The 26,904-nt window shown below is 44.7% G+C and overlaps 5 protein-coding genes across 5 annotated transcripts; 3 read left to right on the top strand and 2 right to left on the bottom strand.

Annotated features, from left to right (window-relative positions):
- Positions 1-436: 436 nt before the first annotated feature.
- On the bottom strand, positions 437-3,345 carry NECHADRAFT_76104 (uncharacterized protein; the record flags this gene model as incomplete). Its single annotated transcript, XM_003045799.1, has 7 exons — positions 437-1,222; positions 1,301-1,557; positions 1,821-2,003; positions 2,077-2,305; positions 2,742-2,942; positions 2,979-3,255; positions 3,311-3,345. The coding sequence occupies 7 exons, from the start codon at positions 3,343-3,345 to the stop codon at positions 437-439; spliced, it is 1,968 nt and encodes a 655-aa protein (XP_003045845.1).
- Positions 3,346-6,266: 2,921 nt separating this feature from the next.
- Positions 6,267-7,667, top strand: NECHADRAFT_76103 (uncharacterized protein; the record flags this gene model as incomplete). Its single annotated transcript, XM_003046362.1, has 4 exons — positions 6,267-6,416; positions 6,554-6,829; positions 7,009-7,063; positions 7,243-7,667. 4 exons carry the CDS (start codon positions 6,267-6,269, stop codon positions 7,665-7,667), a joined length of 906 nt encoding a protein of 301 aa, XP_003046408.1.
- A 5,328-nt stretch (positions 7,668-12,995) lies between these two features.
- On the top strand, positions 12,996-13,883 carry NECHADRAFT_76101 (uncharacterized protein; the record flags this gene model as incomplete). The annotated part of the gene is made up of 4 exons (XM_003046361.1): positions 12,996-13,073; positions 13,104-13,317; positions 13,439-13,597; positions 13,654-13,883. 4 exons carry the CDS (start codon positions 12,996-12,998, stop codon positions 13,881-13,883), a joined length of 681 nt encoding a protein of 226 aa, XP_003046407.1.
- Positions 13,884-21,116: 7,233 nt separating this feature from the next.
- Positions 21,117-22,916, bottom strand: NECHADRAFT_76100 (uncharacterized protein; the record flags this gene model as incomplete). Its single annotated transcript, XM_003045798.1, has 3 exons — positions 21,117-21,559; positions 21,610-22,081; positions 22,122-22,916. The coding sequence occupies 3 exons, from the start codon at positions 22,914-22,916 to the stop codon at positions 21,117-21,119; spliced, it is 1,710 nt and encodes a 569-aa protein (XP_003045844.1).
- A 693-nt stretch (positions 22,917-23,609) lies between these two features.
- Positions 23,610-25,589, top strand: NECHADRAFT_66115 (uncharacterized protein; the record flags this gene model as incomplete). Its single annotated transcript, XM_003046360.1, has 3 exons — positions 23,610-23,647; positions 23,703-23,871; positions 23,959-25,589. 3 exons carry the CDS (start codon positions 23,610-23,612, stop codon positions 25,096-25,098), a joined length of 1,347 nt encoding a protein of 448 aa, XP_003046406.1. The 3' UTR covers positions 25,099-25,589.
- Between the last annotated feature and the right edge of the window lie 1,315 nt (positions 25,590-26,904).

Below are 26,904 nucleotides of genomic sequence, written 5' to 3'. Positions count from 1 at the left end.
AAAAGTACTTCTTCCCTCTCGTATCCGCCACGATGTCCTCCTGATCCGGCAGTGGGTACATATCGGGCACCGTGATGCTATTTAGGGGTCGCAGGTCAACCACGACTCTGCCCTTCTTCTTGCCATCTACGGTTCTCTAGACGACGAAAGCAGGGCAGGCGATAGGTATTAGTTCGTCTAGGTAATGCATTTTTCCCGCTGCGTATAGCTTCCCGTGGACTTCGTCTAGGAACCAGCGGTCTTCGATCCCCATTAGGTAGGCTCTAATGGTCCTCTTCTGGTTCTGCTATCCGTCGACGAGGTCGATTCTTATTTTCTTTTCCTTAGGCATGGGGACGACGCCTTTGTCCTTATAGATGTCGTATTTATTCGTTAACTCTATGAACTTCGCGGCCTTCTTTTCGTCGAGGTTGGCTACCTTGACTCCGAACCTATTCTATACCGAGGGAATGCCTTTAGGGCGGCTGATCCCGTAATTAGGTAGTCCGGCATCGATACGGATTGGGTCGTCTTTGTCGATTGTCTCTTCTAATTCGGTCGTTATTATCGGTAGCGTGCCGGTTGCGAGTACGTTCTCGACTTCCTCCCCTGGTCTGAAATCCTTGCCGATTATGCCTAGGAAATCCACCGTTCCGGACCCACTAGCGATAAAGTTCGCAGTTTCGTTGCCTTCGTAGTTACTAATATGACCTATGAGTTGCCTCCGATGGATCTGAATGTCTTTTCCGTCGGTGTTGTGGAAGATGACTATCCTCGGGGTGCTTCTGTCGATTATGCTATTGAAAAAGCGTTTATCCTTCCCTTGGAAGTGGAAAGCCTCCTCACTCCTATCTGATCCGTATGTCGCCGGCAGGTTCTTATAAGTGACCGGGATGAAAGCGGTTTCGCCTTTCTTCACCGTGACTATGTAGGCGCTCTTTACCACTCGGTTAAGCGGCGAGATTCTCTTTTTGAAGATCTCCCCTCGGATGATTATGCTATGCGCCGATCTAAAAGAGACGCTAGGGTAGACGAAATCGACTTTGGCTCCGTGCTCGTATAGGAAGCCTATCCCTAGTAGCAAATGGGGCGTGAGTTGGTCGACGATATCGGCGGTAACGGTGAAGTGGGCCTTGACCTCTTTTCCTCGTACGGTTCCGGGAAGGTAGAAGTCGAAGGTAGCGGATTTAGTGATATTTGTAACTCTCCCTATGCCGCTAAGGGTTTTCGGCTCTTGGTTCTTCTAGGTCACCTTTTTGCCGTGCTCCGTGAGCTATGCCTCGTTGACTATGGTAGCCGAGGCTCTGGTATCGCAGCATACTTGGTAGGTCTTGGCTTCTTTTGTTCCTTCGAAGGTGAGGAGGATCCGGAGATGCGTTAAAGCTTTTCCGCCTAACTGGTTACTGAAGTCGGGTCTTCTTATTGCTTCGATGACTTGGCCGTCGTTAATGGCGAAATTGATATGACGCCTTTCTTTTGCCTCTGTTACGAGGTAAGAATCCTCCTCTCTTTCTATGATTTCGGCGTAGTAGGCGGTGCTCTCATCGCTTTCGCTAGCTCCTTCCTCGCTCAGGGAGTCTTCGTCGGCGTAGTATGCTCTTTTAGGCTTATCCCGATTCTAGCCTCCGCGGTTCCGATATCGTCCTTCCCGGCCCTCATTTCGTGGCCTTTGTTGGTCATATCTGGGCTCTCTTTTGCCGAGGTCCTCGTTCCCTTGGTGTTGTCCTTCCCATGGCGGAGTCTCCTTCCACTATTCCAATTTCATCTCCGGGGTTCTTCCCCTCCATTCGCTAGGGCGGCCTCGGTCATCTCCTCGTTCCCAGTTTCTATTTTGGTTCCACCCTCTTCCTTATCGGTTCGGGTTATCTGGCCTTTGGGGTCGGAGTCGATCATCGTAGGTGTTATCGCCGATTTCTCTCGGTCTCCAGCTACGAGGAGGGCGGTTTCGGTCCCTATAGCCTCTGTTCCATGGGCGGTCATTGCCCCATAGTGCCGAATCCTCGGGTTCGGATCCTTCATCGTCCCTTTCGTTAGTAGTATACGCATGTTTTTCGCCATATTAGAGCTTCTTCGCTCCGTTTCCGGTCTTCCCGTTACGTGCCGCTTTCAACTTTTCGCGCAAGGTCTTCCTCTTGCTATCCACCATATTGACGTATTTAGATCGTTCGTCGGATTCCACCGGTGCCCTGCAGAGTTGCCGTAGCTCCGGGTGTAATTTGGCGTAAAAGCGGGTGAGCAGCTCGAGGTCTATGGCCTTTCCCACCACTCTAGATACGTCGAAGATTCTTGCGGAGAAATCTCGTAGCGGTCGGTCGCTTTCCACGTCCTTAAGGGTGAAATAGGCTTAGTCTAGCCATTCTAGAGCTTCTTGAAGTTCCATGCCAAATTCGGTTTTCACCGCGTCGAGGAAGGCGCTAATTAATGCGATATAGGTCTGCCTCTCTCGGTCGTCGAGTAGTCTTCGCCACCAGACCAATGCGCTGCCTCTGACGAGTCTCTATGCGTTTTCCTTGATGAAAGCGACTTGCTGAGGGCTACTTCCTTCGAGGTGGGATTTAACTAAGTCAACCTATAAGTAAGCGTCTATAAAGATTGCCGTAGTCTTATCGTAGAAGATTTCCGCTGGGGGATCTCCGGATTTGCCTCTCGATGGTGTATCTGGCCAGAAGAGGCTAATGTCGGTGAGTTTAAATCCGATATTAGCGTTCTTCCCTCCTCCTATGCTCCCCCATTCCTGGTATCCTAGGCCTGTTGGGTTTAACCTTGCGGTAGATAACGTGAATGGCTCCATTGGTGGTTCCGTTATCCGTGGCTATCTTGCCCCACTCGGTCGTAGGGGGAGTTGATTTCCTCGGTGAGGCTCCTAATATGGTGGAGTCGAGGCTATAGCGGGATAGGGGGCGTATGGCGGCTGGGTTAGATGCGTCGCGTGGAGGGTCGGATGCTGCGCCTGAGAGTGTGTTCTATTCTATCCTTAGAATTGCCCTGACGAGTTCTACTATAGTGGTATCGACGGTGCTGGTGCCGAATATTGGATTCTGCTCGTTAGTTCTGGCATCTAGTGCTGCGGGACTGGGTGCTGAGCCGGTTATTGGGCCGGATGCTGGGCCGGTTGCGGAGGATGGGCTTAGGGTTGTATTCCATCGGGACCTGCTTGTACGCCAGCGAGTCCCACATCCTCTAGCTTTAATCCGTAGTTTCGCTCGAGGAGGTCGATTATCCGCCTTGCCGTCGGGGATTGCCGGTAAGAGTCTTCTATTTCTAATCTCGTTTCTTCTGGAACCGGCGTTCGCCTTACCGTACTATGGGATCCTTGCGATCCCGTTCTGACTGGGTTTGGGGCTCCTGTCTAGAATTGAGGTACATGGCCTCCCGCGGTTGGGTCTGACTGGTTTATGCTGGGAACCGGGGGTCGAGCTGTCGGATCCGTAATTTCTGGTGCTTCCGTTTGCGCGCTTGGTTGGTGGACGCGAGGATGGTTCTGACGTCTTAGCGTCGGATTCGGCGAGAGACGGAAGGTCGAAGCGGTGAGGTAGTCGGCGTTAGGGGTGTTAGGACCGAGGCTTTATATCGGGTCTGATAGCGCTGGTCGATTTGGGGTCTTTCGCTTCCCTAGTGCCGTCGACGCTGCTAGTTCCGGTTCTTTTCCTTTTTCCTGCGAAGGATCCGTATTCGATGCCTTAGTTGTCGGTCCTAATGGCTCGAGTGTCGTATCCGTCGATGAAGCGTAGACTGAGAGTTCGTCGTCGGGTGGTAGCGCTCCTTCGCGTCTGGCTCTCTTAATGATCTTTTTGGCAGTCTCCTAGGCTTGTCCGATGGCGTATAGATCCGTGGCGTTCTAGTGATATAGTGGTTATTCTGTGCTTGGTGCTACGTCTCTGTAGAAGGCGTTGAATTCGTCTATTTCCCAGTAGGAGAGCTCGGTTAGGTCTTCGAGTACGCCTGGTTTAGCGAGGAGTCGTTTCTTGTGTCTGAAGGTTGGGTTTTGTAGTAGAAAGACTCGGAATCGTCGTAGGTGGTTGAAATCGTTCTTGGTAAATTTCGCTTTTGCTAAAGCCCTTGCGACTATCTGGTAGGAGGCTTGCTCGAATAGGTCTTGTTTTGACGAACTCGGGGTCGACATAGAGGTTGTTGGTTTTGTCTGGCCTATTGATGGGGACGAAGGTATTGATCCGTTGTGTTTGTGAATGAAAAGAGTTGAAACTTCCTTCCGGTGCTTTACTTGGTTTCGACGTGGAATATGTCGAATAAAGCGTAGGTCGAGTTGAAAGAAGCGTTAATTGCTACTATATGTTATGGATCCCTTAGCTCTGGTAAGGGATAGAGGTACCGCTGAAAGCGGCAGTGAGATAGCTGACTTTGGTAGCTATCTGGTTAAAGTCATATAATTCATAAAGTATAGAGAGCAAAGAAGGCATAATGTAAGTAATCTAATCTAAGTTGATTCTTCCTAACTAATAGCTGCTGGATTTGACTGTTATAGCGCTAGATCCGTCACGTGGGGAACCCGTATGACTGGGGCATGTAACATATATACCCTAGATATAAAGAAATCTTATAGGTCTTATATCGAGATTATCGCTATATTATATACCTAAGGGAAAAAAAAGAGAATAACTATTTCCTAGTATAACTTAGAGACCCTAATATATAACCTTACCTAGCCTATAAAACATTTTAATATACCTTAGAATATTAGCATAAGGGAATTAGTATCGCATAACTATAATTTAAACCTATAAAGGAGGGATCTATTAGCATAGAATAATAGCTAATTATTACTATATAGAGAACTATAATAGAGTAAGAAAATACCCTAAGTAAAAAATATAGCAATATAGAAGTAACCTTATATAATAATAAGATATACTCCTAATATAAATGATAAGTCCTAGCTACTTATAATAAGATTAAATAGATAGCTAAGGAGGGATTTAATTTCTTAATATATAAAGGAAATAATAATAATAAATAGTAGTATAAAGATATGCGACTATACTTATAAAAGAATTAAGGACTAATTAATTAGCTACTATAAGACTATACTAATTATATTTAACGCGGTGACCTTAATAAAGCCTATGTTACATGCCCCAGTCATACGGGTTCCCCACGTGACGGATCTAGCGCTATAACAGTCAAATCCAGCAGCCATTAGTTAGGAAGAATCAACTTAGATTAGATTACTTACATTGTGCCTTCTTTGCTCTCTATACTTTATGAATTATATGACTTCAACCAGATAGCTGCCAAAGTTAGCTATCTCACTGCCGCTTTTAGCGGTACCTCTATCCCTTACTAGAGCTAAGGGATCCATAATATATGGTAGTAGTTGACGCTTCTTTTAACTCGACCTACGCTTCATTCGATATATTCCACGTCGAAACTAAGTGAAGCACCGGAAGGAAGTTTTAACTCTTTTCATTCATAAACACAATAGATTAATACCTTCGTCCCTATCAATGGGCTAGACGAAACTAATAACCTCTATGTCGACCCCGAGTTCGTCAAAATAGGACCTATTCGAGCAAGCCTCCTACTAGATAGTCGCAAGGGCTTTAGCAAAAGCGAAATTCACTAAGAATGATTTTAACTACCTACGACGATTCCGAGTCTTTCTACTATAGAACCTAACCTTTAGACATAAGAAACGACTCCTCGCTGAACTAGGCGTACTCGAAGACCTAATCGAGCTCTCCTACTGGGAAATAGACGAATTCAACGCCTTCTATAGAGACGTGGCACCAAGCATAGAACAACCACTATATTACTGGAACGCCACGGATCTATATGCCATCGGATAAGCCTGGGAGACTGCCAAAAAGATCATTAAGAGAGCCAGACGCGAAGGAGCGCTGCCACCCAACGACGAACTCTTAGTCTACGCTTTATCGATGGATACGATACTCGAGCCGTCAGGACCGATAACTGAGGCATCGAATACGGATCCTTCGTAGGAAAAAGGAAAAGAACCGGAATTAGCAGCGTCGACGGCACTGGGGAAGCGAAAGACCCCGAATCGACTAGCGCTATCAGACCCGATATAAAGCCTCGGTCCTAATACCCCTAACGCCGACTACCTTACCGCTTCGACCTTCCGTCTCTCGCCGAATCTGACGCTAGGACGTCAGAACTATCCTCGCGTCCACTAACCAAGCGCGCGAACGGAAGCACCGGAAATTACAGATCCGACAGCTCGACCCCCGGTTCCCAGCATAAACCAGTCAGACCCAACCGCGGGAGGCCATGTACCTTAATTCCAGATAGGAGCCCTAAACCCAGTCGGAATGGGATCGCAAGGATCCTATAGTACGGTGAGGCGAACGCCGGTTCCGGAAGAAATAAGATTGGAAATAGAAGACTCTTACCGGCGATCCCCGACGGCAAGGCAGATAATCGACCTCCTCGAGCGAAACTACGGATTGAAGCTAGAGGATGTAGGACTCGCTGGCGTATAAGTAAGTCCCGATGGAATACAACCCCAAGCCCATCCTCCGCAACCGGCCCAGCATCCGGCCCAGCAACCAGCTTAGCACCCAGTCCCGTAGCACTAAATGCCAGAACTAACGAGCAGAATCCAATATTCGGCACTAGCACCGTCGATACCACTATAGCAGAACTCGTCAGGGCAATTCTAAGGATAGAATGGAACACACTCTCAGGCGCAGCATCCGACCCTCCACGCGACGCATCTAACCTAGCCGCCATATGCCCCCTATCCCGCTATGGCCTCGACTCCACCATATCAGGAGCCTCACCGAGGAAATTAACTCCCCCTACGACCGAGTGGGGCAGGATAGCCACGGATGACGGAACCACTAATAGAGCCGTTCACGTTATCTACCGCAAGGTTGAACCCAATAGGCCTAGGATACTAGGAATAGGGGAGCATAGGAGGAGGGAAGAATACTAATATCGGATTCAAACTCACCGATATTGGCCTCTTCTGGCTAGATGCACTATCGAGAGGCAAATCCGGAGATCCCCTAGCGGAAATCTTCTACGATAAGACTACAGCAATCTTTATAGATGCTCACTTATAGGTTAACTCAGTCAAATCCCACCTTAAAGGAAGTAGCCCTCAGTAAGTCGCTTTCATTAAGGAAAACGCATAGAGACTCGTCAGAGGCAGCGCATTGGTCTGGTGGCGAAGACTGCTCGACGACCGAGAGAGGCAGACCTATATCGTATTAATCAGCGCCTTCCTCGACGCGGTGAAAACCGAATTTGGCATGGAACTTTAAGAAGCTCTAGAATAGCTAGACCAAGCCTATTTCACCCTCAAGGACGTGGAAAGCGACCGACCGCTACGAGATTTCTCCGCAAGAATCTTCGACGTATCCAGAGTGGTAGGAAAGGCCACAGACCTCGAGCTGCTCACCCGCTTTTACGCTAAATTACACCCGGAGCTACGGCAACTCTACAGGGCACCGGTGGAATCCGACGAACGATCTAAATACATCAATATGGTAGACAGCAAGAGGAAGACCTTGCGCGAAAAGTTAAAAGCGGCACGCAACGGGAAGACCGGAAACGGAGCGAAGAAGCTCCAATATGGCGAAAAACATGCGTATACCACCAACGAAAGGGACAATAAAGGATCCGAACCCGAGGATTCGGCACTATGGGGCAACGACCGCCCATGGAACAGAGGCTATAGGGACCGAAACCGCCCTCCTCGTAGCTAGAGACCGAGAGAAATCGGCGATAACACCTACGATAATCGACTCCGACCCCAAAGGCCAGATAACCCGAACCGACAAGGAGGAGGGTGGAACCAAAACAGAAACTAGGAACGAGGAGACGACCGAGGCCGCCCTAGCGAACGGAGGGGAAGAACCCCGGAGATGAAATCGGAATAGTGGAAGGAGACTCTGCCATGGGAAGGATAACACCAAGGGAACGAGGACCTCGGCAGAAGAGAGCCCAGATATGACCAACAAAGGCTACGAAATAAGGGCCGGGAAGGACGATACCGGAACCGCGGAGGCTAGAATCGGGATAAGCCTGAAAGAGCATACTACGCCGACGAAGACTCCCTAAGCGAGGAAGGAGCTGGCGAAAGCGATGAGAGCACCGCCTACTACGCCGAAATCATAGAAAGAGAGGAGGATTCTTACCTCGTAATAGAGGCAGAAGAAAGGCGTCATATTAATTTCGCTATTAACGACGGCCAAGTCATCGAAGCAATAGGAAGACCCGACTTCAGTGACTAGTTAGGCAGAAAAGCTTTGACGTATCTCTAGATCCTCCTCACCTTCGAAGGAACAAAAGAAGCTAAGACCTACTAAGTATACTGCGATACCGGAGCCTCGGCTACTATAGTCGACGAGGCATAGCTCACGGAGCACGGCAAAAAGGTGACCTAGAAGAACCAAGAGCCGAAAACCCTTAGCGGCATAGGGAGAGTTATAAATATCACTAAATCCGCTACCTTCGACTTCTACCTTCCCGGAACCATACGAGGAAAAGAGGTTAAGGCCTACTTCACCGTCACCGCCGATATCGTCGACTAACTCACGCCCTATTTGCTACTAGGGATAGGCTTCCTATATGAGCATGGAGCTAAAGTCGATTTCGTCTACCCTAGCGTCTCTTTCAGATCGGCGCATAGCATAATCATCCGAGGGGAGATCTTTAAGAAGAGAATCTCGCCGCTTAACCGAGTGGTGAAGAGCGCCTACATAGTCACGGTGAAAAAAGGCGAAACCGCTTTTATCCCGGTCACTTATAAGAACCTACCGGCGACATACGGATTAGATAGGAGTAAGGAGGCTTTCTACTTCCAAGGGAAGGATAAACGCTTTTTCGATAGCATAATCGATAGAAGCACCCCGAGGATAGTTATCTTCCATAACACCGACGGAAAAGATATTCGGATCCGTCGGAGGCAACTCATAGGTCATATCAGCAACTACGAAGGCAATGAAACTATGAACTTCATCGCTAGCGGGTCCGGAACGGTGGATTTCCTAGGCATAATCGGCAAGGATTTTAGACTAGGGGAGGAAGTCGAGAACGTGCTCGTAACCGGCACGCTACCGATGACAACGACCGAATTGGAAGAGATAATCGACAAAGACGACCTAATCTATGTCGATGCCGGATTACCTAATTACGGGATTAGCCGCCCTAAAGGCATTCCCTCGGTATAGAATAGGTTCGGAGTTAAGGTAGCCAACCTCGACGAAAAGAAGGCCGCGAAGTTCATGGAGTTAACGAACAAATACGACATCTATAGGGACAAAGGCGTCGTCCCCATGCCTGAGGAAAAGAAAATGAGAATCGACCTCGTCGATGGATAGTAGAACCAGAAGAGGACCATTAGAGCCTACCCAATGGGGATCGAAGACCGCCGGTTCCTAGACGAAGTCCACGGGAAGCTATACGCAGCGGGAAAAATGCATTACCTGGACGAACCAATACCTATCGCCTGCCCTACTTTCGTCGTCTAGAGAACCGTAGATAGCAAGAAGAAGGGCAGAGTCGTGGTTGACCTGCGACCCCTGAATAGCATCACGGTGCCCGATATGTACCCACTGCCGGATTAGGAGGACATCGTGGCGGATACGAGAGGGAAGAAGTACTTTTCGATGTTCGACGGGACCGGATTTTTCCATCAGCTGCCTATCTACAATGCGCACCGCAATCGAATGGTGGTTATATCTAACCGTGGGTTAGAAGTTTCTAACGTGGCCCTAATAGGATTTAAGAACTCACCGGCTTTTGGCCAACGGTTCATAGACGGGATGTTCCTCCAACATCGCGCCTTTATGCGCGTCTATATCGACGATATAGTAGTCTTTTCCGACACTTTCGAGGAGCACCTCGAGCATCTAGAAGTGGTATTGAAGCTACTCGACGAGAATCGGTTAAAGATCGCCGCCGACAAATCCTTCATAGGATACAACGCGGTCAAGCTGCTCGGATACGTAGTCGACGGCGACGGGCTACACCGAACTCAAGACCGACTCGATGCTTTCGCAAAAATAGTATGCCCAACCGACCTGGCCGCTCTCGAAACCTACATTGGGATAGCCGGATACCTCCGAAAAGGAATTCTATAGTACGACGTGCGAATGCGCCCCTTACTCGATCGGAAGTCGCAGCTACTGCGCGAAGCTAAAGCCGCCTCGAAATTGCCGACCGGAGCGTCAAAACCAGTCCGCAGGTTAAAAGCATTAGCCATCGCATTCATGCCTACGGAGAAGGAACGAAACGCTTTCGATGAGATGCAGCAATTCCTAACAGAATAATTCACCCTATAGCACTATGATCCAATAAAACCGCTTTTCTTTAAAATCGACGCATATAAAAACGGCTTTAGCCTGTTCGTCTTTCAGATCGACGGGGAATAGGATAGAAGCTCAATTCCTAGGAAGGATATTCTAAGCGAGAAGCTGAAACCCATCGGGTTCTTCTCGCGCCTAACCTCCGCGGTAGAGGCCAGATACGGATCGACAGAAGCCAAAGTCGCAGCGTTAGCATAGGCAGTACGAAAGATGGGAAAGCTAGTGCAATCAAGCAGGCACCCAGTAAATATCATCACCGACCACGCTATAACCAAAGGTATTATTACCCATACCTCTCTAAAGACCGTCGATTTCAATAAAGCTAACCCGAAGTTGGTCAAGGCGGCTAACTACCTCTCCCAATTCGAGCTGAGGATATTCTACGTGCCGGGCGTACTTAACGTGATCCCAGACGCACTCTCCCGCCTACCCGTCGAAGACCGACTAGTAAGACGAGCCACCGAAAGCAACTTCGATGAGCTGGACTTCGTGGTGGCTTTAGCAGAAGTGGAAATAATGCAAATTGGGATCATACCGGAGTTTCGTCAATAAGTAATCGAGGGCTATAGCAAGGACTCGAAGCTAGGTTGGATATGGGATTATATCAAGGAAATCTAGAACGCGGACCGCCAGAACCGACGACTAAAGACGATACCCTTCCGGCTATAGGAACTCTCCGATGAACTCCTATACCACGTCGGATACGAAGGAAAACGGAGACTCTATATCCCACGACCCTTAGTCAAAAGCATCCTCGAAATCGTCCACGATAATAAGCACCACTTCGGAATTAACCGCATAACTTAAGAGTTAGACCCGGTTTACTTCTACCGAATATCGAAAATAATACGTAACTACGTGGCCCACTGCCTAGTATATCACGAGAATTCGATAAGTCAGAAGCCGACTCAGGGGGAACTATAGTCGATTGCGGTAGTACTACGACCTTTCCATATGATTGCCCTCGACTTCATTATAGACCTGCCGGAGGTAACCGCAGCAGGGACAATATGGTTCGTCGAAGGGCACGATAAACTCGACTGCCTGGCCCCTATTAACTGCGTATTCTCGAAAAGGACAATACTCCTAGTAGGGCATATGTTATATATGGCAGAAGACTAGGCGAAGGTGCTTATCCGGATGTTATTCCTACTGGATTAGGGAGTCCCCGTATGGATTATTAGCGATAGGGACCCGAAGTTTATATCCTAGATCTAGAGAGCCGTCTTTAGCTTCCTTAGAGTTAACTTCCTCATGTCGGCTGCGTATCACCCCTAGACCGATGGGATCTCAGAAAGAAAGAACCAGACGGTCGAAACTGCGATTCGGTACTATACCGCAACGGATCCGGACACGCCGTGGCCGGCTCTGCTCCTATCGCTACAGTACAACCTTAACAACGCAGTATCAAACACCATCGGGAGAGCACCAAACGAACTGATTTATAGGTTCCGCCCACGTGGAATCCTCGACCTCGTAGCCATATCCGGAATCGAGGATAAGGAAGTAGACGCGCAAGCATTAGAGGCGCTGCGCAAGATTTACTACAAGGAGGCGGAATTTCTTATTAATACCTCAGCATCGCTAGCTAAGATCAGGTACGACGCGAAGCATAAGGAAATCAACATTGACGAAGGTAATATAGTCTACCTGCGACTCCATAAGGGCTATTACCTACTAGGGAAACCCAAGAGGAAATAGTCACCCACGAGGGCTAGACCCTACAAGGTCATCCGCAAGATCGGATAGCAGGCATTTAAGCTCGACTTCCTAGAGCACTAGAAAGTCCACCCGGTTATTTCGGTCGCCTATCTATAGAAGCCAGCACAGGGAGAGGACCTATACTAACGAACGATTCCACCACCGGCTCCTATTGTAATCGACGACGAGGAGGTCGCGGACCACTGGGAAGTAGAAAGAATCATGCAGCAACGAATCCGCTAGAAGAATAAGATGCCATATAGGGACTTACTAGTAAGATGGGTCGGCTTTACGGCCAAAGACGACAACTAGATAGCTAAACCCGAGCTCCGAAATACAGCGAGGAGCATAGTAGAAGCATAGAAGAGAGCGAATCCGGTGGACTAGGGCCTCGAATTCAAAAAGAAAAAGAAAAGTATGCCTAAATCCTTTAAACCAGAGGATGAATAAGGAACGAGCACCGCCTAAAACGGCGATGAACCGGGAGGAATACGTAACTAAAGACCTAGAACACTATTTTATTTATTAACCACTTTTCATATATCTCGCATTTATTAGGGAATACCTTTTTCTAGCGATATTAACACCTCCCTTTCTAAAAATACTAATATTTAGGATAAATCCCGGAATCGAGGGATGTCATAGTAGAAGCCCGGAGTTCATTAGACTCCTTTCCAGCAAGTAGGCACGCGAATTTAGCCTTAACACGACGGAATAAACCACGAATATATAGCACGAAACGAGGACAGAACCTAATGCTAAAAATAAGCAAAAATAAGCCGAAATTCACACACGAACACGGTCGAATTCACCGCAGGGATCAAAGCATATAAACCCCTATGACCCCGCTAAAATTTCACCCGATCTTCTACCTCGCACTATACTAACATAGACCCCATAGTATAAGCAAGGTCAGAACTAACTAGCCGCCGGCGAACCCACACGCCCGCCGCTAAAACCAACCAAACCGATAAATTATACCCAGCGAAAACGATAGGCCGCCGCTAAACTTATCAATTCACGATGGCGACTCTAGCCATTGACGACGATAGTACTCGCACTAAGGAGAGAATCGGCACTCCCACTGCCGATATAGGCGGAGTCCGCCCCGAATAGGATGAGACTATGTAGAGCAACGTTAAAGGCGATAATAGCGACGTCACCGACGATAATACGCCTGCTTTCGATGACCTCTTTAATAACGATAATGCTAATCCTGGCCGGAAGGATATGGACATTAGCTCGAGCGACGATGATTCCGACTATGAGTTAGACCTCGAGGAGATTAAGCTAGTTCGCCCGCGCAAATTCGGCGGCAGATACCTGCTTCCCAGTAGCGCCCCAGGTAGTTCCGGAGGAGCAGCTCACCGCCGACACTAAGAGCATATCGACAAGCTAATAAACAGTCGCATCACCGGTAGCAACGATGAGGACGATAGTTTTAGCGGTACCTACGCTAACTATAGATTCGACGGGCCGGTTAGAGGATCCGCTACGAAGAAGGTCTGGACCCGAACGGACGCCCTCTAGTGCCTCCACGTCGAATTCTAGCTGTGCAGCCCGGAGCACACCGCAGGAGAGCAGCCCGACTTTGACTGCTCCCGGCCCGATGGCGACTATCCGGAGTGGGATCTTTTCCTCCGTGTCGAATGACTAATTAACGAGTACTACGACGGCATAGAAAGCGGCGAACTCGATGAGGAGATGGCCGATGACGACACTCTCGTTGCTAGCAACGGCAAGATTGCGACCCCCGTGACCGGAAAGGGGAAGGAGACTGCCGGAACCAAGCGCGATAAGACTAAGGGTGAATCCAACGTGGTGCGTAAGACCAAGAACCGCGTTCGAGACGCTGCAAAGGCCTATATGAACGGTGGATACGGCGAGAGTCGGGGCAATAAGAAGTGGTAGACCGATTATCTACCCGATCAGGCCGAACTTATGCTCCTACGTTTCGTCGATCCCTACGGTGCTACTAATAGAACCATCGCCGGATACCTCGCAACCATATAACGCGGCTAGATGATCTAGATCGGGGGACGCCCCGCTACCGGAGCTAGCGGCAAGCAGGCTAGAGTCGACGATAATATGTCCGTAGTCGCCGCGAATGCCGCCGCTACCTCGATCGCCATATCGAAGGAGGTCGACGAAATTAAGGCCAATGTGAACAAACTCCGCGATTAGCTGGTCAATAAGGTGCGATAGATGGACGGCGAGTAGAAGCAAATCGTGAAGAAGGTCTCGAAGTTGCGACGGGAATCTAACTACTATCACGACGAAATCGGCAACTAGGCGATCCGAATTACCGCCTATGAGGCTACGAAGGATGCGGTCGACGAGTATAATAAGAACCTCAAGGAGTTTAACGCCTAGATAGAGAAGATCGTGGTCGCAGAGGTGAAGAAGCAGCTGGCGATCTGGCAGCCGGCTCTAGCTATCTGCAAGCCAAAGGTAACCCCCGTCTTGGTCGATCCGACCACCGAGAAGCGGGCTAATCCGGCAGTACGAAACCCGGCCGCCCGCAGTAGCACCGCCGCCCGCGGAGGCATCTCGAAGGCTAACGCTTTTCTCTAGTAGGTCGCCAAACCCGCTAAGAAGCGCGCTCCCGGACCCGCCAAGTCCACCGGCAAGACTAGCGCATCCAACGGGGACGAGATTAGCTAGGACTAGAACTTTTTCGACGACGAGTGAAGCGGAGATGGATTGTTTTTGGTGAGGGCTAAGGGAAAGAATAGAAGGATTAGGCAGAAGGATAATTTCGACGGAAGGACGGACGGAAGCATGGAGTTCAGGGAATAACTAGAATATAAATAGGGAGAAAACGGATTTTTGTTTTACTGCTAGACTTGACGAAGGAAGGATGGGAGAGCGTAGATTTGGACTCTGCTGGGACAGTAGAGCTTTCGGGGACCCCGGCACTTATTACATGCCCTAGTCATACGGGTTCCCTACGTGACGGATCTAGCGCTATAATAGTCAAATCCAGCAGCTATTAGTTAGGAAGAATCAACTTAGATTAGATTACTTATATTGTGCCTTCTTTGCTCTCTATACTTTATGAATTATATGACTTTAACTAGATAGCTGCCAAAGTCAGCTATCTCACTGCCGCTTTCAGCGGTACCTCTATCCCTTACCAGAGCTAAGGGATCCATAACAGCCTACCTAAAATCGCTAAAAGAACCTTACTAAGGAAGCAAAAGTATAGACGATATAGCTATAAAAGCTAGCTACTAGGAGTAATAGGATAGCCTATGAGATAATTATAATTACGAAGCCTATGCGGATAGCGAGTATAAATATAACTACTTTAGCTATGCCATAGTAATATTAAAAAACTAGATACCCTATCTAATATAGGGTAATAGATAGATAAATATAGGAATAAATTACCTAGGAAGGCCCTTTACTCTATAAATAAAAAATATAGGTAATAATACCTAGAATTAAAAATATAAGTCAAAGGAGAATAATTAAATACTTTAGTAAATAATAGAGCTAAGTAGAATTATTTCAACTTAGTAGTAGCGAATAGGCTTAAGCTACTATAGAGGCATAAATATAAGCCCTATATAGTATATAACCTTAAAGGAATACCTTTTAATTATAATAATAAAGTTATTAACTATGAGATTAATTACCTTAAGGTTTTTATTAAAGGAAAGAACTAAGGAATCTTATTTAATATTATATTAAACTAGAGCTATAACCTTATGCTTAGGTACTTATAGTTATAATACTTTAACCTATATTTTAACTAGAGAATTAGCTAGATACTTTCTTATAATGCTAAGATATTCTCTATAATAAATAATAACTTAGATTAGAAATCTTAAACTTTTATTAATAATAGAGAAATTAGGTAGAGGTAAATATAAGATACCTCTCTACTTATAGGGATAAAATATAAATACTATAATAAATAGAAATAATAATAATAATAAATAATCGCATAAATTATATAATAGTTTTATAACCTCGAGAAAGACCTTAAGAAACCTAGGAATTATAACCTAGAAGAGGGATAACTTAAGAATATATTATAGAAGTATTAAATTTATAAATAATTCTTTGCGAAAGAACTTAAAATAGGTCTATTAAAATATATATCCTATGACCTTAAGATTAAGTTTATTAATAAGAAGTAACCTAGCTTTAGTAAACTCTATTTACTTAATAAAGTATAACTTCTAATATTAAAGGAATATATTAAAGATATAATATAAAAAGGATATATTAGGGAAAGTAAGTTATTTATTAGATACCCTATTATATTTATTCTAAAGAAAAATAGTAAGCTCTAATTTTATATTAATTTCTAAATACTTAATATTATTATAGTTAAGGATTATATATTATTACCCCTTATTAGTGAGTTAAAGGATTAACTTTTTAGAATAAAATACTTTATTATACTTAACCTTAAAAGAGCTTATAACTTTATTTAGATTAAGGAAAGATATAAATAAAAAATTGCTTTTTATATTAAATATAGATTATTTAAGTACCTTATTATGCCTTTTAGACTTATTAATATACCTATTATATTCTAATGAATAATTAATAATATATTATAAGAATATCTAGATATATTTATTATATATTACTTAGATAATATCTTTATCTTCTCTAAAATAAAAAAAGAATATATAGAATATATCTATAAGGTATAATAGATACTATAGAATGCTAATTTATTAATAGAACCTAAGAAAAGTAAATTCTATACCTTAGAAGTAGAATTCCTTAGATATATTATCTCTTATAATGAGATATATATAAACCCTAAGAAAGTCTTAGTAATTAAAGACTAGAAGGAGCTAACTAATATTAAGGAAATATAAGCCTTTCTTAGATTCGCTAATTATTATTATAAGTTTCTTAAGGTATTTAGAAAAATAGCTATACCCTTAATAGAACTTATAAAGAAAGATAAGCTCTTTATATTTAGAAATAAAGCTAAGGATACCTTTAATAAGATTAAAGAATTTATCCTAAGCGAATTAATACTTAAGATATTTAATTTATCTTAATAAATTAAACTCGAAATAAATACCTTAGACTTTGCCCTAGGCGCCTAAATAGGATAATAAGATAATAAAAGATAGCTATACTTAATCGCATTTTATTTCTATAAGCTATATAAAATAGAACTTAATTACCTTATTTATAATAAAGAATTCCTTATAATTATTAATACCTTTAAGAAATTTAGATATTACTTCTTAGGAAGCTAATATTAAATTAAGGTCTATATAGACTATAAGAATATTTCTTACTTTATAATAACCTAAGAACTTAGTAGATAATAACTATAATATGTTAAATACCTCTTAGAATTTAATTATATTATTATCTATATTAAAGGATTAAAGAATAATAAGGTAGATATTATTAGCTAAAGGCCTAACCTTAATATTAGAAAAATCTAAACTAAAGGATAATTATTATATTTTACTCTTAAAGGATACTTATAATAATAGATAAGATAATATATAAAGTACCTATTAAAACTAGAACCTACTATTTATAAATAAGATAGAGTTACTAGAATACCCTACCGAATTATTAAAATAACCTATATAGTAGAATAAGGTAATTTACTCCTTATAAAGATCTTAGAATATAATAAATAACTCCTAAGCGATAAAAAAATAAATAAATAATAAGTATTAGAGGAATTATAATATAATTTTATATATAAAATATATAATTATTAGTTATATAAATATTAAGGAATTAATAAAACCCTAGAATAAGTTAAGATAATATATACTTTTCCTAATATAAAAAAAACTATTTTAATAATTATTAGCTAATATAACCTTTATATAAAAACTAAAGTATAATACTATAAGCCCTATAATAAATTATAACCCTTATTAATACCTTAGCTACTATAGGAAGCTATTATAATAGATTTTATTATTAAATTACCCCTATTAAAAGAACTAGCTATTAGAAATTTCTATAATAATATTTTTATTATTATAAATAGACTTATAAAATTTTCTTATTTTATACCTTATAGAGAATTAATAATAACTAAAGAATTTATTTATCTCTTTTATTTCTATATTACTAAGATATATAGTATACTACTTGAGATTATTATTAATCGAGGACTATTATTTATATCTAAGTTTTAGCAAAGCCTTATAGGATACTTAGGGATTAATTATAAGCTCTCTACTATATACTATAAGGAGATAAATAAATAGATAAAATATATAAATTAGATATTAGAATAATACCTCTAATACTATATTAACTATAAATAAACTAATTAGGTTAAAAAGCTATTAGTTACTTAGCTAGCCTATAATATAGCTATAAATAAAAGCATAAAGATTATATTAGCTTATATTAATTTTAAATTTATCTTAGATACCTATTAATAATTAAGAGATATTATTATTAACCTTAAGGTAATCCTTACTAGCGATTAACTAAAGAACCTATATAAAGAAATATAAATAAAACTTAAATTTATTAGAAATAAAATAATAAATTATATTAATAAAAAAAGAATTAAGGGATTAATCTTCTTAGAGGGAAATATAATCTACCTCGCAATAAAAAATATTAAAATAAAATAATAAAATAAAAAACTTAATTATAAATATATTAGACCCTATAAGATTAAATAAAGAATCTTAAAATATAACTATAAATTAGATTTATTACCTAAGGTTAAGCTTTATCTAATCTTTTATATCTTATTACTTAAATTAGTATAAGATATTATCTAAGTAAAGATAGGTAATAAGCCCGATATAGAAGTTAATAGACTAAAAGAATATATTATAAAAGCTATCCTCGATATAAATAAAATTAATAATAAGATAATATATTTTATTAAATAGAAAGATTACCTTAACTTAGAAAATATATAAGAACCCCTAGAATACCTTACTAATATATAGCGCCTTTTAAAGAATTTCTATTAATAATGCTAAATAAAAATAAAGTAGACTTAGAAATAGTACTCTAATTAATAACCCTATAATCTTTTAATAATTAAACCTTAGATAAAGCCCGAGCCTCTAAATTACGCCGAGCCTCCTCGTCGCGACGCTCTGCCTTATCTAGCTTATTTAAATCCTTATAACTACGACGGATTATCTTAGTAGCCTTCTTACGAAGATACTTCTCTTAATAATAAAGCCGCTATAAGCGGGATAAGGCCTCTAAAAGGTCTACCTCGGCCTTCTCTTTCTATTCCTTAATATAATCCTTCTCCTAAGAAACGCAGGCAACTAAAATATATTAGCATATACCTACTACTAAGGAAAAAACCGACCTATAAGCTTATAAAGAAATATTACTAAAATTATAATTTATATACTTTTTCTTAACGCAAAAGTTATAATACTATTTTCTTTTAGCTATTATGTATAGATAGCGGTTAGCATAGAAGTATATAGAATACTAAGGCATCTCGAAACCAAATTTATCGATTAAATAAGAAAGGTTACTACGGCGCGTAGTAGTAAGTTTAAGGCGGGAAGATGATTTTTCAATATAACCTAATATCACGTTAGTAAGAGGAATAATTATAAGTCTAAGTTACTCACGGCGATACTTGGTCTCTGAAGTTAGCCTTAGGGATAAGATTAATAGAGGGGGAGCCTTATATTATGGCTATAATATAGTCGAAGGTAGTAATACTAGGTAAGAAATTAATCTTATTATAGTAGCTAATTATAAGGAAAGAAGGTATATAAGTTAAATAAAGTTAATTTAATTTCTCTTAATAATATAAATCGAATACTAATAACTTAACTTAACTTAATTATATTTAACTTAGAAGACTAAATAATATATAGAATATATTTATTATATTTTCTTATATATTAATTACCTTAGCTATTAATATAACTTAATTATATTTAATACCTTTAAGTATATTACTAGATATAATATTATACTACCCTTTAAGGCTATATAATATAATCTAGTGCTAATATAAACTAGTATAACCGGTTTATCCCTTAGGAATTACCCTCTCGTTATATTAATTCTTAAGCTGCTTAAGTAATACGAGGACACGACCATAACGATTATAATCGACGCCCTGGACGAATATAAAACTCGGCAACGCAGGGAGATCTACTAGATACGCTAAATAACCTTCTAAAGGCATCTCTATATCTCTTAAAGATATTTATATCAAGCCAGACAGATCAAGATACTATCTATAAACTAGACAATTATCCAAACTTATACCTCTCCTCTAACTACAACTCGGCAAACATAAATCTATTCATACAATCAGAGACAAAACGCCTTATCGACAAAGGGTTATTACTGCGGCTTAGCATAAGAAAAGAAGAAATACGCGATAAAATCATCCACGGGCTTACTTCCAAGGCGCAAGGCATATAAGGTTTTCACGGGGACGAGATAGTCATAGATAGCTTACAAAACCAGGTTCCGCTAGGCAAGCCTACAATTACAGGCTCTTTACTAATAGACCACCGACGTTGCGATTCTAGAGAGACTCAGACGACTACCAAAGACATTAGCAGAGCTTTACAAGGAGATTCTTACGAAAATCGAAAATCTCGACGCAATTACAGACAGGCAGCTCGCTCAGTATGCTCTCAGCTGGCTGCTCTATGCCTGGGCCGTTTTTCCAAGTGTCGCGAGTTGTTGGCGGTTTGTTTGAGCGACATCAGTAGTGATAGGATCAAAAGTACGTTGACTGTTGCTGGAGCTGCGAGGGAGGCTAGGATTTGGCAGGGAGCATATCCCATTTGGCGGCTGCACAGATTCGGGGGGCTTCGGGAGGAGAGGAAGGCTACGCTTGTGAGCGAAGCCTGTCGGGGTATCGGATGAAGCCGGCAGAGCGTGCTTTGTGGGCGGTTGACGAGGCGATGAAGCACCGGGAAGAACTGAGTCTGACTTGCCCGAGCTGCCAGTTGCCGACTGCTTTCGTTTGGGCTGGTTGTGCCGGACCGGCTCACACACGAAGGCGTAGGCAACCCAAGCATTGATCGCCTCGACTTTCTTCTACACGATCTCTTGCTGGGGAATGGCGTCCTCCATATCGCTGAGGATGTCTGCCACTTGGGTGCGCTGTTGCAAGACATGTTGCACCTCTCGCTTTACCTCGGGTTCCCGGATCCCCTGCAGCTGCTTCTACGGCTCTTCTTCGTCCCTAGCGTCAAAGTGATCTTTGTAAATCATCTTGAACACCTTCCTCCGGTGCTTCTGTCTTGCTACTCGCAGCTCTTCTCGCTTGCGAGCGTATCTTGACTGGTCTTCCTTTGGCGCTGATGATATACGGCCGTACTTCTCTTCGAGGTCGGCTTTCATCTTCTTCACCTCCTCCTCAAGACGTCGCACGTCGCTGCTAGGGCCGATATCACACATCAATTCGTCAGAGACCACCTTCGGTGCATTCTCATCTCGACGCAAGCCGATGTGGTTGGAAATGGCGAGGTAGAGGGTCGCGGTACCTCGACCGAGGAAGACGTCCTGAACGATAGCATGGCAGTTGGCGTTGTGATAAGCCTCTTGGTAGATTGTGCTGTTCGGGCGGTGGCGAAGTCCTTGGTCCCGAACCGATTGGCGATAGTTTTCTGGCGCCGCGTCAGAACGTGCATAGACAAGAGAAGACAAGCAAACTTACCATCAACGCAATTAGCGAACCCTCTCCGGTAGGCGTATTCTGTCAAGTGTGCCAGGAGGCCCATTGCAACCCCTAACCGTATGGAGTGACTGTCGAAGGTCCCAGCTGTCAACGGCTCATTGGACTTGATGCCTAGATCGTCAAGAGTCCTCCGAAACACAGGCCCATGCAACCACTCCCGCTTCCATTTGATTTGAATCGAAGGCTGGTTGAGCTTGGTGCTGAAGAAGGGCTCTGCCGTCGTCTGATAACCCGGAGCGTCAATTTCACCCTCGGCCAGCGCCTTAGCAAGGACGTGAGATACCGGACAAAGAGCGGGCATGTCCTCTCCAATAAAGGTAAACCATGTCGGTACGATCTTCTTGTTCTCGCCCTTGTGCAGAACCTGCATGGCGAGGCGGGCACGCCCCCCATTGCGCTCGGGATCGCGGAGGATCCAGAAATCGATATCCTCCCAGCAGAGGACCCTCAACTTGGGATTATCCCACCTCTCGTCCCAGACCACCACACACCCAACACTCCTTAGGTCGACGCCGCACACATTCGTCCGTATCGTTTTCCACGTCGGTGTACGCGTCCGTGTCCTCAGCAGTCGTCTTCAAGATTTTGTCGAGGTATGGGGGTTTGGCATAAACCAGCTCGTGCTTTTGACAGCCGGTGTACATGGCAAAGTGGCGGACAGTCGCGTCGTCGAGTCGGTCCAACCCGATATGGAAATGAGACGTATCGTGTACCCAGAGGAAATGGATATGATAGATGAAGAAATCAGGGCCCATGGTAGGCTTGGCCTTGGGCTCTCGTCTCAACTTCCATTTCGGTGTGATGAGAATCTTGGCATATTGGCGGAGATGGTCCCTGAGGTTGTCGTCCCACGGCTCGGCCGTGTACTTCTTGTACAGTCCCCTGAGTCTCCTTGTATACACTTGCATTGAGTTCTCTGAGTTGATGGTGCATCCGTTCCAGCGGAGATTATAGTCCCGCATGAGATATCGAATGAAGGACCCGCCGAGGTCTTTATTGTCAAAGGTCAGAGTCTTCAGCAGAGCCTTCCAATCCGCCCCGTCTGCCCATCCTTTCGCAGAAGCTGAGCCATCGCTGCTGCAGGCGATAAAGGCTGACTTTGTGGTTGTTAGAAGGATTGGGAGGTAGAGGTCGTCAAGCATTGCCACGCGCCCAGCTGTTTTCGAGTTCTTGGGGGCGCCATGGCTCTGGCTCTGGGTCTCATCTTCCCGAAGCTGGCGCTGGTACCGCTCGATTCTCGCTTTATCGAGCTCCATTGGATTGGTCCAAGGAAGCTTCCGATACATGTTCCACGGGCCAGAAAACGGGACTCAACTAGGTCCAAACGGGGCCAGCCAACACCAACACATGCATTCTTTTTGTGGTGCTCTCAAAGAAAGTGGGGATGGGACCTTTCTGCAGATATGTTCACAAACAGAGACAACTGGAAAAAAAAGCACAATTAAAAAGACGGAAATAAGCTCTCCATTATGAAACCTTCCTTTCTTTTCCTAGAATGGTAGACAAACACGCGACTTATCTCTTACTAATGTTGAAGATCCTCAAATGCTGATCAACTGTAGGGTAGACGCACTACGGCGAACTCCACGTGATCTTGGGCAGCGGCTCAGGCCCGTTTGGCTGCACCGCTCTTTGTCCACGGTTGTTGAAGCCCCTGGCGAAATCGCGTCGCCTTTTGATGCGCATTCCGCTCTGCTCCCGCTGAAAGAGCCGTCACCCTTTCCTTTGTGCTCTCCTCCTTCTGCCGTTTGACCGACCTCCCCATTGGTCGTCTCCTCAGCCATCACCGTCGCCTATCCTCCTCCACCGACACGTCACCGAGGAAGCTCTCCCACCAAAACCCGCCGCCCCTCCCCCGCGGTTTTAATCGACGAACCCGTCTCGCATGTTTTTCCGTCAAAGCGACCCGACCGCCACTGAACGATACACGATTCCTGGGTTCCGAGCTGCTCTGTAGAGCAGAGCGAAACACCGCTACAATGAGCCGGACCTTGACGAGCCGGCAGGCCGAAGAGCTGTTCGTACAGGGGAGCTCCTGGAGCTTGTCACTTGCCCGTCTAACCACACTGCAGGCACAAATCCATCATCGCATACCTCGCCGCCAATAATTTCCAGGATAGCGTCACTGCTATGAGGACAGAGCTCAACCTCGGAGAAGAAATCTTTGATCCTGCTACCGCTAAGAAGTATGAGACGTTGCTGGAGAAGAAGTGGACTAGTGTTGTCCGGTTGCAGAAGAAGGTACACTATCTGCGCTCTGTCGCATGCCCCCTCAGCTAATGAGGCTCTCAGATCATGGATCTAGAAGCACGAAACGAAGTTCTCCAGACCGAACTTGACAGCGCTACACCGACCTCCCTATCCAACCGCAAGCAAGATCCCGCCTCCTGGCTTCCAGCCGGACCACCGCGACACGTCCTCCAATCGCACCGAACACCCATTAACTGCGTTGCGTTCCATCCCATCTACTCATCCATCGCGTCTGGAGATGAAGATGCCATCATCAAGATTTGGGATTGGGAATTTGGCGAGCTGGAACGAACGGTGAAGGGCCACACCAAAGCGGTTCTCGATCTAGACTACGGTGGACCCAAGGGCCACACGCTGCTCGCATCTTGCAGCTCGGATCTGACTATCAAGCTATGGGACCCATCCGACGAGTACAAGAATATCCGCACACTTCCTGGACACGACCACAGCGTGAGCGCCGTTCGGTTTATTCCTTCAGGGGCCCCTGGAGCACCGCTTTCCGGTAATCTACTCGCAAGCGCTAGCCGAGATGTGACGGTGAGGATATGGGACGTCACCACAGGATACTGTCTGAAGACGATACGAGGACATTCCGATTGGATTCGCGACGTGAGCCCATCCCTAGATGGAAAATACCTTTTGTCGACCGGCAACGACCGAACGCTGCGACTATGGGATATTTCAATGAACACCCCAGAGACAAAGATGGTCATGATTGGTCACGAGCATTGTGTCGAGTGCTGCGCTTTTGCTCCCCCTACTTCTTATCAGCATCTCGCGACCATGGCTGGATTGAAGAAGGCTCCTCCAGCCAGCAGCACGGCCGAATTCATGGCGACAGGATCCAGGGATAAGACTATCCGACTTTGGGACAGTCGCGGAACGTGCATCAAGACGCTGATCGGTCACGACAACTGGGTCCGGAGCTTGGTGTTCCATCCGAGCGGCAAATTCCTTTTGTCGGTATCTGATGACAAGACAATTCGATGCTGGGATCTGAGCCAAGAAGGAAAATGCGTCAAAACACTCGAGGGAATGCATGAACACTTTATTACGAGCTTACGATGGGCGCCCCCGATCACCAAGGGCCCGGCCGACGAAGCCAACGGCGAGATTGGGACACCGAAAAAGGCAGCAGCGGCACCTCTAGATGTACAGATCCGCTGTGTTATCGCGACTGGAAGTGTTGATACGTCATTGAGGATCTTCTCACGGTAATTGGATATGCTTGGAGCCGTAAGCGGCAACGTGAGAGTATTGGACACGAAATAGGAGGGAGCTAGGGCACTGCTTCAACAGATGGAGTCAGCTGGCCGGTAGCTGGACATACATGCAACGGGCACATCTACGCCTCGTGCCGATAATGCTTTCAGGACGATTCTGTCGACCTTGCGCATCGCCTTTCAGAGAGGACGTCGCGCACGCCCTGATAGCGGCATTCCACCTGTTGGAATTCCTGGACTGTCTCGGAAGCGTCGACACTTGGTCACAGGCCGAAATCCTGTTCTTTGTTGCCTGGGTGAAGGACGACCCGGGCTTTTGGACAGGATTCAAAGTCTAGAAGCTATACTACAACACACAAACATACACATCAACACAATCTTCTACAGACCATCCGCCGTCACATGCGTCCAGTGCTTGGGAATTTTACGAATGATGTTAGATACCCAGACGAATGTTACGACAGTGAAATTGAAGCGCTTGCTATGATGCGGCCCTTGTCCCTGGTGACTGTGATTGATGGGGAGTCAAGAGATGGAGGCTGGACGGGACGTGAGGAATGGAACTTGGGGAAAAGCATTTGTAGAAGATGGGGGCATCATAGAGAGATATTTCACGTATGTATTAACAGATTGAACTTGAACCCTTGGTAGTGCTGAACTTGTCGTTGACGAAGTCGGTTGTGGAGCGATGGCTGTCGCAAGTGTAGAAATGGCCATCGACGAAGCCCGATCAACGGATCATGAGTCTCCATTTAATTTCATTCATCTACTAGACCCTTATGACTTTTGTGGTGGCGATGTCAGGAAGAGAGCGTTACCCAGGTCGAGAAATAGACGAGACATCAGGATATTCAGAGGGTCAATTACCTAGGCAGCTCTCAAGCATCCATAATAATTAACTAAAGACGTATCATAACAACGGCAAAGCTTTAGATCTTCTCTGACTATTCTTGTTGTCCTCTATTTATTATCTTTAGGGGAGAATGGGCTAAAGGGTTTATCTGAGTGTCTCTTTTTCCTCGATGAGCACCTACGCATCAATGACGCCACGATCACTCATGTTCCGAAACACTCAAGGCCGAATGGAGTTTACCTTCAATTGAGTGATTCTAATGAACGTCATTGATGTTTCTGATCTTTTATTAATAGCTGCTGCTGTGCCTCGCCTGTAAACACTCCGGATCTGCATCAAGCATATTTGTGATACCAGAGACAACATGTCAGCCATAGCCACCCGTTTTGTGCGACCCCTGCGGCCGATGATGTTGGGGCAACGCGGTCTTTGCGTGTCAGCACAGCTTCGACAGAACCCCCCCAAGTTGTCTTCAGAGAGACCCGTATCTCAAAAGAACCAGTAAGTTTGCGCACAACTTCTTCAATGAACCAGTTTCTGATAAGAGTCTAGGAACCAATCTTATGTGATTGGTGGTGTTGGTCTTGCCCTTGGTCTGGGCTTCTTCTACCTCATGACACGGCCCGAGAAAGCAAAGGATCAACCTATCGAAGGAGTCAAGACAAAGGTTGTCAGTCCAAAGTAAAACAAATGGCTGGGAGGGAACCAGAAGCAGAAGCGAGGGATGCGAGATGGCGTAAGCAAAAAAAAAAAAGCAGGATTAAGGACACTTGAGCGTATGCGGTATTATGGAGCGAGGGCACCTTTGTCAAATTGAAGATACGATTTAGGCAAGTTGTCACATTTCAAGGCAGCAGTTTGATTTGCTCCATGTTTGATTAAGTGAACACTTCAGCCTGGAGAGAGGCAGCCCAGTGGGTGAAAGGTCATGATCCTGGCTAGACACGT

This window comes from Fusarium vanettenii (genome assembly GCF_000151355.1).
Source record: "Fusarium vanettenii 77-13-4 chromosome 2 genomic scaffold NECHAsca_18_chr2_1_0, whole genome shotgun sequence".
Taxonomy (NCBI): domain Eukaryota; kingdom Fungi; phylum Ascomycota; class Sordariomycetes; order Hypocreales; family Nectriaceae; genus Fusarium; species Fusarium vanettenii.
The sequence above is the reverse complement of the archived record's forward strand: the minus strand, read 5'-3'. Positions and strand labels throughout refer to the sequence as shown.